The 14,498-nt window shown below is 43.4% G+C and overlaps 1 protein-coding gene across 17 annotated transcripts in view; it reads right to left on the bottom strand.

Annotated features, from left to right (window-relative positions):
* The window catches only part of ptprsa (protein tyrosine phosphatase receptor type Sa), a 178,756-nt gene that overhangs the window by 120,383 nt on the left and 43,875 nt on the right, over positions 1–14,498 (bottom strand). For all 17 annotated transcript variants that reach the window (XM_031859728.1, XM_031859727.1, XM_031859735.1 and 14 more), the window contains exon 2: positions 6,602–6,830. In XM_031859728.1, coding sequence (XP_031715588.1) covers positions 6,602–6,698 — 97 coding nt within the window. In that variant the 5' untranslated portion in view covers positions 6,699–6,830. The remainder of the gene's footprint in view (positions 1–6,601; positions 6,831–14,498) is intronic.

Genomic DNA, 14,498 nt, shown 5'->3' with positions numbered 1-14,498 from the left:
ACACACACACACACACACACACACACACACACACACACACACACACAGATATACTCATGGAGGGTTAGAGGGATGTAGGGATGACAGACAGATATAGAGAGAGAGAGAGAGATAGATGTGCGTTCACGATGATGCATTAAACAGCACGTTTAACGCAACATACGTACGAACAGATTTGCGCACCGTCTCTCTCTCGATCACACACACACCCTACAAGCCTAAACAACCGACTCCCATCAATCAGGACCAATACTCGCAGGCTGCCTGCAGCAAGCGCCATCGCCATGGAAACCAAGCATTTACTCTAGAGCCGTCATGCTTTGTCTTGTCTGGAGGTTTTCACACGCAATCACTGCCAACGTAGACCAGCAGACTCCAGCAAAAAAAACATTTGAACCAGGCGAGAAAGAGAGAAAGGAGAGAAAGAGAAGTTGGTCCATCTGTCGCCAATTTGTGATGGGAACATTTCTGCTGGTGAGGTGTGAATTTCTGAAAGTGCTTGAGTGTGTGCTTGATAAGCATGTATGCTCTGCCGGATGAAGCTAGAATCCCCACCTCACTAGTTGTGTGTCTCTGCCAACCGGACATGTTGCAGTTCAAATCCATGACTTTTGACCACCGAATCACTGCAACGTTGAGTTCAAGTAGACGTTTGTGCCAAATTTGAGGAAGAGTTCGCAACAGTTTCACAAGAGTGGGTCGGACGTGAGGTCACAATCACCTTTGACCACCACAATGTAATCAGTTCATCCTCGAGTCCAAGTGGGACCATCCATCCGATTCATTCTCCGAACCGGACAGTCAGAAAACATATTGCCTTTCCGCCACGGCTGTTGCTGGCGCGGAAGCAAAAAATTACTAAACGAAAGTAATCTCAGCTGTAGCCATATTCCACAGGGGGCGTGTTTGGGTCCTGTGTAACCCTTACTTTGGATGTGCAAGCATAGTTAATGAAACAGTTGCTTTTCCAATTAAAATAGAAGGAAGAAAGGCTAATTGAGATTTGCTCTTGGGGCAGCTGGGGGGGGTGCCAAGCAGTTGTGGATGTAATGTTTCACAAAGCGAGTTTGTGCCGCCTTGACTGTACAGGCAGTTCCCACTTGTGGAAAATTGTCCATCTCATCTTGTGTCAAATAGTGTCTTAAAATGCTATTTTATTTTCAACGATTGAATAAAGATGTAGGGTTATTTTTGCCTGTTGGAATAGAATTCATTTTTTTTTTTATTTCAAGTAACAAATATCGTCTTGAAACTAGTGGAAAGGCCTAACTTTAAAGCATCATCTCATCTTCCATGACAATTCTCAAAGCAATTGATTTCCACTGCCAAGAAAGAAACTTAATGTGACTTCATTAGTGAATGTATTCACTGGAGAAAACAGAGATTCCACTGCTCATAGTACATGCAATGAGTAAAGACGTGATGTTATTGTGCAAACCCTTCCCCGTTGCATCATACAGTGTGCCATCTATGTTGACTGCACTCCAAGCAAACTCGCAGGGCTCGGGCTTTGCGGTCCATTAGGGACTTGTGGCAGGATGTGGAAACCCAGTATGAAATAACTTCTGGAGTATTAGTACCCAGAGGTGAAAAACTTTGCCCGACCACACTGCTGTCACAGCGAAGCTGCATTTCTAAAAAAGAGTGGCAAACTTGTAATATGCACAAATTGGTCCCATTGAAACCATTGTTGATGGCTTAAGAAAAAAGTGAAACACACTAAGTATCCTTCCACCCATTGGAAAAAATAGGCTCAATTCCTCAGGGAGAGGGAAGGGAAATTAAGCTTAAGTGTGTGTCTGATTTGAAAATGGCCACAGAGCACACACAGAGGAGGTGGAATGGGAACAAGTTTGTGTCAGTTAGAGACTCACTTGAGACAATTGACACTTGTTGGCACATTAAATGAAGAGGAAACCTCCAATTGCCGGATGTGTAGGTCAGATCAAAACAAAAGGACGGGAATAAAGAAAACAGAGAGACCAAACAATCATATATCTCTCCACTGAAAATAAAGCACAAATAAAAAAGCACACAGTACATTTGTATTCAAATCCAAGTAAAGCTATACACAAGGAAAGGTATCCACCTGTGCAGTCTGAGAAGGAAGGTATGAAAAAGCATCGGCGCAACAGTCAGGCATCGAGGAATATCTTTCTTTGAGAGGGGGTTTCAAAAACCTTTGAAGATCTAAACTTGTTCATCAAAGCATTGAAGGCATTACAATTTTAAAAGCCACCTTGGTGGTGTGTTGGATTCCTCGCTGCTGGAAGAAGAAGAAAAAAAGAAAAAGTAGAGCGATAGCGCCTTTCACGCATGTCAATCACTCGTATTGTTCTGTCAAACTGGGTTCATATAACATTGCTCAAACTACTGGGGCATAAAGGAGAGATGATGGCAAGAAAAGAAGAGATTTAAGGATCACCCGCGATGTGGCTGCAAGTTTGGAGGAAAGCTATTTGATCCATTGTGCTGACAAAAACTGTGCTATTGGAGGTATATCTCAATGAAGTACATTACGTTACGTTTCTTGTCAACACCGTTCGGTCGTCTTGTGCGGTAAACATGTTTACACGTCCAGCAAGCAAGCACTGTGTCCTCACATGCACCGTCAGCTCACATCAGAGAACTGGTGACTTTAAAGTGGATCTAAAATCAGAGTTTAAGATCTTTCCAAAGGACACTGAACAAGCAGGAAAGATTGTTTCTTGCCCCAGTAAATCAAATTGTGTTCTACCATTTGTAAGTGTACAGCAACCAACAACAACTCTGAGGATGTAGACGGTGCCAACAGGCTACTTGAGGCAGGGATTGATGCCTGTAACTCAGAAAAACAGTCGATGGAGTAAAGCATGGGGCCAAGCATTCAAACAGCAGGGTGCACACAACATTGAATTTGACAGAATTAACTTGACAGTGTTGGCTCAAACTGAATTTGACTGGAAAGTATGAAAGTAAGGGAAGGAGAGGGAAAGACAAGAGAGAAATTGAGAGTAACAAGGAGAGAGAAACAGAGAGGCGCTGGGAACAAGAACGAGAAAATAACGGCTCCACTAAGGGGCTTCATTTTTTTTTTTGAAATTGGCAGCTTCAAAGGAATATAAATAATTGAACACCCTCACCCCATCACTGTGGGTTCTGGCCAATTACTATTAGGAGTACTTTGCCAAGGATGCTACTGTTGAGACCTCAGAAAGGCCAAAAGAAAGAAGGAAGAAGGTACACTGACGTGAAAAGCCAGAAAGAACGCTGACAACTAACGTTATCTTCCTGAACAAAAACAGAAATCTGAATACGAACAAATATTATAAGATAGAGACATTCAAAGCTAGGGTGGGCACTGTGTTTTGTTTTTCGTTGTTGTTATATTTGTTGAAATCATCCCAGCAGCAATCAATCAATCAATCAAATACTCTGACAAAAAAGGAAAAACACCCGGTATATGTGGCTGTCGCAGGACTGCAATAAGCCCATCCAATTATTTAATGTGGCCCAAATGTAATTATTGGCCGGGCTACCTGCCTGTCTACCTGTCTGTCTACCTGTCTGTCTACCTGCATGTATTCTTGCTGGTTTTGTCCAATGAAAATATTTCTTTCCCTCCTGTGTGTGGGTGTATGTGTGTGTGTGTGTGTGTGTGTGTGTGTGTGTGTGTGTGTGTCAACCACTGTTTTATGTGCAGGAAACTGCTGTGCAGGCCATGTATGACTATTACACAACAACACAATTACTTTGGGGTTTTCTCATTAAATTAATGCACAACACTGCCATTTATTAACATGTACAAATATAGATCTTCTACCTACACACACACACACACACACACCTGCACACACATTTCATGCAAACATGCAGACAAATATAGACATACACACACAGACAGGCAGCCAAGTATTATTAAGGTTTGAGGTGGCAGGATTTATTGTGGCAACTTTCTTTCTCTTTTGATTAAAAATGTGATTTATGAGTTTAAACGGAAGGGAATGGAGGGCAGAGAGAGAGGCAGGGATGACATCATGCTTTCAGCTGGTGTTTTCTGCAAAAAAGGTTGGCATCCACTGTGTGCGTGGGTGTGTGTATGCGTGTGAGAAGGAGAAAGTGTTGATACGAAGTGGGGGTCAGTGTCTCTGTCCCCTCCCCCCAGTCCTCTCGGTCCACCTGGTGGATAATTGGACAACTGCACCCCTGGGCTGTGCGTGTGTGTGTGTGTGTGTGTGTGTGTGTGTGTGTGTGTGTGTGTGGGTGTGCATGTGGGTGTGAAAGACAGAGAGAGCAAAAGAAGAAACATGTGAGTGCATGCATACATTTCCAGACATAATTGTGGGGCAATGCTGTGTGTTCCCAAAAAGAGAAAGAAGAGTGAGGGGGAGAGAGCGCGAGAGAGAGAGAGAAAGTGAGAGTGAGAGTGAGAGTGAGAGAGAGAGAGTGAGAGTGAGAGAGAGAGAAAGTGAGAGTGAGAGTGAGAGTGAGAGAGAGAGAGAGAGAGAGTGAGAGTGAGAGAGAGAGAGAGAGAGAGAGAGTGGCCAGGAGGGGAAAAGGACCAGCAAAACAAAATTGGAAAAAAGCGTGAACATGGGCAAGAGACAATGAGACAGTAGGAGAGAGCGAGAGTGGGATAGCTCGACAAAAACAGCGATCATATCCACAGGCGGAGCAGACAAAGACTGGAAGATACTGACAGATGGAGAGAGTGCCCTGCTGTTAGTGTATTTGTAAGTGTGTGTGTGTGTGTGTGTTTATGTGTATGTGTGTGTGTGCGTGTGTCTGTGTAAGAGAGTGGAGCTAATCTCCTTTAAAGATGAAGCAGACTGCACTGAATGCCATTCAAACCAGAGTGAGCAAACAGAGTCTGTGAAACAGTTCAGGTGGAGGAAAAAAAAAAAACCCACCTGAAAGAGAAGAACATGCAACAAGCTGCCTTCATATGCAACACGTTAAGAGATGGAGCTTTTGCACCTTTGCTTTCCTTTGAGTCTGAACACGAGTGTGTGGCCTTGCAGTCGGTGAGACAGAAAAGGCAAAAAGGAAGGGAACAAAGACATCTGTTTGACATCTGTCTGAGTGCAATTTCAAATGTTTTCAGCCAGCTGAGCTGAAAGATACTCAAATTATGCTACCAGACACTCAAACCGCCAGGCAATCAAGAGCAGACAGCTCTGTTTCAACGTGAGAAAAAAATCAAGTCCTCCTCGTGATATCTTGAACTACCCGAGAACACACTCAGCGAAATGTCAGAAACTCAGACAAAAGAAAAGACAGAGAGAGAGGGAACAAGAAGAAAAAATGCATTTACCTCGCAGATGACCGAAGACGGAAAAATCTAGCATGACTCAACTTCCACAAAATTTGTGTTGCGGCATAAAGACTGTGGAGCAGTATGCCAAAACGGTCACATCTGCTCAATAACATTTTTAAGTGCCATTTTGAGACAGATTTATATTCTCCTGCTGACATTTCTTTTTATGGATTCTGTCTCATTGCTTGGATCTTCCTCATTTCATTATGTCTTTGCAGACTCAATCAAGTTTTGCAATTTGTTCGAACCGGAATGTAGCTTCTTGTGTTTTTGCTAATTTGCATGCACATTAAAGTGTATACCTGCTCCACTTGTGAAAAAGCACTTTGGTCCACTTTGGTCCAAACCTCGTTTGTTATTTAACTGCTGTATGAAGACACTCGAATTAGAACTAGTTAATCCAGCTGCCTCTCCCCCCTTTGTTGTGACTTGTTGAGGGATGCACAGACAGAGAGGAGGAGGATAATGAGATTAGATCCAATCAAAATGAGACAAGGTCATAGCTCAGTCTTTCCTTAGACACAAACAAAAACACATTCAGACACACACACATTCACCACATCACACATGCTCTCAGAAACACACCTACACACACACACACACATAAAGGATTTACAAACAATGAAACCCAAGGGGGAGCCTCCCCACCTCGCCATCACTCTTGTTCTATTTCTCTGCAGAGCCTCCTCTTGCTTTGTTTCCTTAATGCTGCTCTAAGCCCATCTTAACAGGGAAATGGTGCAGAACAAATCCTAAGCAGGAGTTGACAGGGTGGGATAAGAGACTATGACGTTCCTCTGCTACTGACATGGGAAGTTATGGAGGACAATTTATGCAGACAGGAATCATGTCTTTAGGTGTTCATATTTTTGAAACATCCATGATTTAAAAAAAAAAATGCTCAGGTGGTGCTGATCTGTATCACAGAAAAATCTGATATCGGGAAAAATCCAATGTTCAGTATTTTCAACAGCGGACTGTCTATCAACAGCTACAGTACCATACAAACACTAATGCGCATGTAAGATCGCCGCTTCAAGTCAAACCTCGTGATATTGTAGTGAAATTCTTACTTTCTTTGGCTGAGGCAGAGGCATCCTATAAACAACATACCTTTACAGCCTCTCCAAGATGAGACATCAACAATTTGAGATACATGCCTTTACACGCTCACCAAAGGCAAACTCAAAAGGACAGTATCAAAAAGCAGCTGAAGAATCTCTGTGAAAGGCTTGAGCGTATATGTCAACGCTTCGTTTACTCGCCATCTTCCACAGCATGGCTAGTCGGTGTCTTGATACTCACATAAGGCGTGGGAGCTGGTGAGCAACAGCGATAGCAGCAGAGTGGCGACGGGCAGCAGGAGTGGCAAGGAGAGGCGAGGAGCACCGCCGTCGGCCATCTTGGCTCCGGTAGGGAGGGGGGGCGGGGGGCAGGGAGGGGCGGGGCGGGACTGATCTTTGACCCGGCCGGAGAGCCAAGGCCCCGACTGCGCAGGGAAGGTTGGGGTCTTCACGCAGGACGGCTTGGCACTCTGCAGAGGAAAGAAAGAGAAGGAAAATTAGACTTTGGATAAAAACACAGACTAGGGCATGGAGCTTGTCACAACACCATTGCTGGTGACAATTAAATGGAAGTGATAGGGTGGAAGCAAAGTGTCACGCAGCCCAAACCCTGTAACCTCCCTATCTCTCAACCAGCCTCCTCTCACATCCCTTAATTAGCAGGGGAGTCACTGTTTTCTGTCTTTTTTTTTCTCTTTCCTAATCGCAGGATCTTGTCGTTATTTGCTTATCTCATTGCCTTGTAATTACACAGACACCCAATGATATTCCAGGCACCGTCTCTTTGTTTTAGTCAAATTGCCATTAATCCTCCAAGCTGCACAAAAGGGATAGGGACGCCTCCCACCTCAGACACACACACATACACCTACACACATCTCATTGATATGTCTGGCGCAGCATACAGCCACCACCAAGTGGTTATACATACTCTTCAATTAAAAAAGACGTGAATAAAGAGACAAGGAAAGAAAGAAGTAAGCGATCCATGGCACGAATGTAATGACTTTGTGAATTTCTTGACAAAAGATTGCCGTCTGTGTCAGCAATCAAGCTGTAAACACAAAAATGTTCCGTCTCGTGGGACCCAGATGTCAGGAGCCAAGTCCAAGCACCTCTGTCAGCATCTGATCTGCTTTACTGTCCCTGTGCAAGACACTAAACTCCTCTCAGCTACAGGGATGCTACTACTCAGCTGAGCCCACAGGAAGGGTGAGGGTGACTCTCTAGAAGTGAGATTAATTACCTGCACACTGGGTGGTTAACAGGGTACTATACAGTACAAACTGTGCAGACGGTGTGCAGTTCATTGCAGATGCCCTAAAGCAGGGCAACCTAAAGGTTAAGGTGATATTCTGTCTGCGCAGGTTTACGGTTTGGATCCACAAAACAGCCACTTTCAAACTATCTCTGAATACTTCAGAATATCCTTATCTGCAAGTCAATGGCTGAAATGTGAACTGAATGTAGGCTACTTTTAAAATAGCATAGCTATATATATATATATATATATATATATATATACACAGTATAAATATATATACTGTTACAATTTCATCATCATTCAGATGCAATCAGGATCAGAAGTACGTGAGACAGACAAATTTACAGGCAAACGATTCCAATGGAATAGCAGAATATATAGTCATAATATAAACTACCTCACTAACACCATTACCTATATATAAATACACATTGTAATGTTAATAGTATCATGTTATGCGGAGTAGAAATCAAGGCAACTTTGATGAACCCACTATCATGGCCGACAACAGTGCTAGCAGCCGAGACAACCACAGCTAATTGCGGCGTAGGTGAACCAGACAAGACACACGCAGCAGCAGCAGCAGCAGCAGCAGCAGCAGCAGCAGGCACGCTTAAAATAAAACCCACAAACACACGCAGCAAACCCATTTTATGACACACCCGCACATTCAAATACACAAAGGGATAGATCAACAATGAGTCCTTTGTGGCGACGCCGTGCCAGGAAAAAAAAAAAAGAGTGGGTGTGTTTTAGAAGCTCACCTCATCTTTCAACGCAATACTATACACACACACACACACACGACCAACATGCGTGTCCTTGCTTGTTTTTTTTTTCCTCCCCCATTTTCTTGGCCTGCAGAGCAGGTGATGTCACTGGTGAGAACTGAGGGAAATACAGAAACATGAATAGAGCGAGAGAGAATGGTGGAGTATCACATTATCTACAGACCTCTGAATGATGCTCCTATTGTTGTGACTGTAAACATTGGTGGAGGAAGAGGGAATCTTGCCATGCCTGTAGGGAATTACTCTATCTATCCTGACACAGTGCCTAGGTTATGATTTATGGCCCTCCCTTTAGGGCATGGTTTTCTATCTCCACCTCTGGTTGCTGTACAAACTTCACAACACAATTACAACAGCTATTGTTGTTGAACGGCCTTGCCGAATATGACCTAAGGACAAGTGCGTGCTCCAGTTTAACAACAGACACTGTCTACACAGCTCAACGCCGACTTTTCTGAACTGTAAAAATAAAAAAATAGGAATAGATAAAGAATTTTAGACTGAAAGATATATAGTAGATGCCTACATATATTCTTTACTGATCCCTGAGGGATTGGGGAAGCTAAAATAGCATCAAAGCACACTTTCAACCTTGCTATTAGCACCTCCGTGGGAAAACCTGTCAACTCTCGCTAAAATAATTCATCACTTTGCCTTTAGAAATGGGCAGCATCGAGCATTCCGGCAAGGCGAGCAGAGAGGCCAATCAATTGATAAACCATTACCTCAGCTGCTTCCACATTACAGGCTGTGATTGAGAGGAAACTGCTAATGGTCATGTTTTGAGGATTTCAATGTGATGAGGACAACCGCAACAATTGACTAGTTTCTCGGGGAAATCAAGCTAATTAGGAATAGTTAGTAATTGTTTTTGCTCTCACAAGACGAGCATTGGAAAAGTAAAAGCACTACGAACTCATTTGCCACTGCTGGCAACTGTAAGTTAATACTGTTCGATTGTTAGATCTGTTGGCCTTTGTAATGAGGGGGGACATTATTATTAGCAGCAATCTTGTGACAACAGAGCTGCGCAATCAAGTTCTCACTGGCATCGTTTCCATGGCAAAGTGTGTTATCAAGTTGCCCCTACAGTGAAGTAACTAACTTACAACTGCCAAGTGTGCAGTGCAGCTGTACAGAGGTTAGCGCTACCATAGAAGACCAGTTGTGTGACACCAGAAGTTGGTCCACCAAACCATATTTAAAAGGTGAGTGAACAATGGAATTACGTTGATCCATTGATCACAAGGCTTTTGACGATCCGGTGGAATTCACAGCTTTGAGCGTATTCAGGTGAAGAAATGCAATAAGTGCTGCTCATCTTTTTGTTTCAGACTGACAGCCTTACTGTGAACGTCTATCCATTAGAGTCTAGGTTATTCCCACTGATGGGCAATGAATACATTTTGAAGCGAGGACCCTTTTCTTTTCAGATTTAATCTGGCCATGACTCCAGATATTAACCAGTCGCCAGGCTTCAGTAATTACAGCCAATATGGCAGCACAATTTCCACTGAGTAGTGGCAGTCACTGGCTATCAGGGACTCTCACTTTGACATGGTCAAGCTTTAAATTCAGCTCCTTTCTCCATGCAATATTGATACTAATGCATTTGATTACCCAGATTGAGAAAGGTAGCGAAGGGAAAGGGGAAATGAGAACACCCACACACACACACACACACTCACACACCACAATGGGCCAAGAAATATTTAAAAAAAGGAAAGAGCAAACCATACAAAGTGAATGAAGCTACACATGTACATAAATACGTATCTCGAGAAGAGACCATGAGAGCTGTGATTTTAAGACACTGAGCCGTTTCCGTCCACTATGGTTCTACCCACGCACACACACTGCAAAGATGTGAAGTTGTATTAACAAGGAGAAAAACAACTATAACCTGAGGGAGTACATTAATAATCCCTTTTATGAAGTGAACAGTAAGCTCACTTCACACACACAGTTAAAAAGCCCTCCGTTTGGTTGGGCTTGATCATCAAAACACTGTGTTTGATGTCTACAACTTCAAAAATAATTTTATTTCTGTGTTTGTCTCATCCCAAAACAAAAATGTTGGACTTTCTGCAGGAGTATATGGTTTCTTGCATTGTTTGGTTTCTAGAATGTGTGAGTCAACAACAACGTTTTGGCTCCAGGACTCTTGACAGGCCCTGTTTACAGTAAGTCCTGAACCTTCCAGCTTAAGCAGCTAATGTGAGCAGAATATCCAGCCAAGGAGAAGTATTATTAACTAGTATTTCTATAAAGGGCACACGGGTCATGTAAAATGAGCTGAGAGCTATATTGGTCCATTTATCGAAATGGGATCATTAGTTACACAAAAAAAGGCCACTAATGACATAGCATCGGTGATCTTCTTCAACAAAAGCCTGGCCACGGTCTTTAGGTTACTCTAAAATACCACTGATGCCATGTCTTAACTCCTTTTTAAATCAAATAAGGTAGTAGTTACTTTAAAGTATGTGAGTGTTTGTGTCAAAGAGAAGGGCAGAGGTGTCTCCAGAATCAGAATACGATCCCGTTGACTGTCTAGTCACATGAAACGGCTGATAGAAATACCACAGCATACAGTTCCAGACGAACAGAAAAATGCATATCCATCTGCACTAAGCGAGTATAATGTTGCATCAAACAGATAATGCTCCACTTGCCACTTTGATCCACTACGTTAGATAACCGTAGAAAAATCCATATTATCTATCTGCATGCTTAATCTTGTCCGCATTGTTTACTTTGGTTTGACCAGCTGATGGCTTTGGCTAACTGTGAGCCGCTAGGTGAGCGCGGCGAACCTGCAACTTTAGAGGACGGACTTGAAATGAATATAATATTATAATAGCGTGTGGATTTGAACATGTTTTGGTAACGTATATATCACAGGAATGGCATATAAACTCTCTTTATCATTGATTTTCAATTAAAAGGAGAACGAGGGTGATGCAGTGGACGATTGATATAAAAAAAATAAGCCAGTCAATTGTGCTCTTCTCTGTTGTCAGATGACGGAAAAATACTAATTTCCAAGCGAATACTGCCTTTTTCATGTCCCTCTTTCAACTCTGCTGTTTATGTTCAGCCTTCAGCCGCTGTCTCTCCCTCTGCAGGCTTTTTACCTTGGATTAAGTTTTTACGCATCAGCTCAGAGTTATGGGCTTTTACATCAACCTGTTTACTGCCTTTCATTGATTCCTACCCTACAGAAGGACCCCAACACACCCATGTAAGATGCAGGTCCATTTAGTGAGTCAGAGTGGGTCCATGTGTGTTACGATGAGGCTCATTCTATGTGTTGCATAGGCATAGGTTTGTGCCTCTGTGAACAATTTGTGTTTGTGTGCATATATTTATCAGTTTTTATTTAAACGTGTATGAGACATGCACATGTATTTATGTGTGCATAAATATGTACATATAGATTGGTCTTTTATATTTGCATATGTGTAGAGTTGATTTCTGTGTTTTGCATGTGTGCATTTGGCATATACGTAGGTATGTGATGATTTAGAGGGAACTTATTTATGTGCCTCTACATTTTTCTACATGTGTCTTTGTAAGAAGCAGATATATATACCGAGACACACGCACACACACATACACACGTCCCAACCTCAGCTATAAAAACAAGTCTATAGCAACCATCTGTTTTTCTCCATGCTGAAATCCTAACAGTATTGATTCCATGTGTCATTGGTAAGGTCTCTCTCTTTCTCTCTCTACCAGTGCAGCTTTCTACTTGAGAATATTGGCTACATGTTGAGGCAAAATCGACCGTGAGAAAAAACAACAACAAAACCCAACCTGGAGTACACTGTCCTGTGATACCATAAAGCTATGTATACAGTGGAAGACAGAGAGAGAGTGTGAGAGGTATATGTGTATGTGTGCGTGTGTGAAGGGAGGTGTGTTTATCTTCTAAATGTATCCCCCTGATCAAACTAGTCATCCTTCAAATCCTCCATCTCTGGTGTCTTTGTCTCCATCGAACCCCCTCCCCTAATCTCCCTCATTTCCTCTCTCTCCTTCCCCTTCACTCTCAAACTCATGCATACTGAACTATGCTTGCGTTGCAGATGTTTGGTAGGGAATCACATGAATTTGCATGGAACTGCAGGGCTATTATGTAAATGCCCCCAGTGTGTATCTACCTCGCAGCTTCACTCTTTTGTTGCCAGTCACTCCATCCTGAGAGAAGCGCGTCACAGGAGGCAAGATAGCAAGGCAAGATATCGTCTGCAATATTCACTTTTTAAACGTTTAACTTTGTTTTACACGAAGCGCAACAGTAGAATGCCCTGCACTGCACGCAACAGGTAGTACGGTGTGAAGAGATTAGAGCCAGAGTGACGTCGCATGTCTGATATATCAGGTACATAAAGGGTGGGATGATGCCATTATTTTATGACTTCAAATACAGAATGTTCAAGAAACTGTAACATTAGGATGCACACTTTTGCAGAGACACTAATAGTCCCAATTATATGCAATTTCAGAGTCTGACGTACATGTAACTCACATTTCTTTGATCTTACCAACAGAATAAACTCCAGAGCATATTATATAAGACAAGTATTTTTGCGTCATGGCAACGCATGAGCATATTTATTTGGGCCTAAATTGAAGGTTGTTTGCACAGGTAGGGAGAGCTGCGCTGCCGTGACCTCATTAAGAGATTGCAGAACACCCTGCCATAGCAACCTCTCGTTGGAGTAGCTTTCCCATGAGCCTTTGCCCTCAACTGTTCCCAACCTCTCAGACCCAGAAATGCTGCTTGACACCTCAGAGACACCTTGTGTCGGCCATCTGTTGGCCCCCTGGGAGCACCATAACCTTTCTCGGGGATTTTATGAGCGTTTTGAGCTCCTCTTTGCCTTCTTTAAGGAGATTTTGCTGCAAAGAACTGCTGATGTTATTTACTTAGTAGTCATATTTTCTTGTGAAAAGAGTGTTGACACGAAAATATAGCATTCTTCAAGGGTCATTCTTAAAGTTATGAGTCAGCCCAAGACTCAAAATTGGTGTTATGTGATGTTGTCTGTTCAATGTTCAGGCAGCCTTCATAGCTTTCAGGGAAAAATAATGAAAACGGCTGTTGTGCCCATCTCCGAAAGGAAATGGAGGTTTACAAAGATTTAAGATGAAATTACCAGAATCCCACTGAATCTTCAACCTTTTGTTTTTCTCCAGGTGTTGGCCGGAGTTCGATCGGCGGGAAATGGGTTTACTGTGAGCATTATGAGGCTGCACTGTCCTTCCGATAAACACCCAGGGCTGTGAGGCTTTTAGCTGAAATCCACCTCAGTTGAGGTTGAGTGCACAGCAGCAAGCATCGGGGTCGTGCAGTGGGAGCGAACGTATTGGCAGCTGGGAGGCTTGGGCGGCAAACTGACCTCCTAAATGTGGACTTTATTGCACAGCCACTTTGTTCACCACAGTGGGGGGACACAGTATCTATCTCCCGTGTAACCTTGCCTGTGGTTACACCTGTGACGTTATCCCCACACACACACACACACACACACACACACACACACACACAAAGAGGAACACTTGTTTTTATTTTCTGCCCCTCCTGGTCTGTCGCACTGGCCGCTATAGCTCCGTAACGACCAAAGGTTACAGGTGGCGCTGTCTGTAATGGCCGTCCCCTCGATTTGGAAGAGTCTGGGAAGGGCCGCTACATATCATATACCGGGGAGGCATTTAATTATAGGACAGAGTATAGGTCACATTTAGAAGGGAGGTGAGACAGGGGCTGTGAGACAGTCCTTGACAATAAAGGGGGCAGTTGGATAGGGATGCGGTGTGTGTCTGTGTACAAGAGAGATTGTGGTGGTAAGAAGAACTGGGTATAGGAGGGGTGACACCAGGTTCTGGCCCTCTGCCAATAGAGTCTGACAAGCATTGCACCGACTAGCCCGAGGCTTGAAGGCCCTTTAAAGATCGCCATGGAAGTGGGGAAAGAAGTTTTTTAAGGGCGGCTGGGACACTTGGGGAACGCTGCATTTTCATTCTGGAAATGGGATGCGGATGTGGGGGGGGGGGGGGGGGGGGGGGGGGGG

Source organism: Anarrhichthys ocellatus, unplaced genomic scaffold (assembly GCF_004355925.1).
Source record: "Anarrhichthys ocellatus isolate YVR2014 unplaced genomic scaffold, GSC_Weel_1.0 scaffold22, whole genome shotgun sequence".
Taxonomy (NCBI): Eukaryota; Metazoa; Chordata; class Actinopteri; order Perciformes; family Anarhichadidae; genus Anarrhichthys; species Anarrhichthys ocellatus.
Note: the sequence above shows the minus strand (reverse complement) of the source record. Positions and strands in the feature narration are given on the sequence as shown.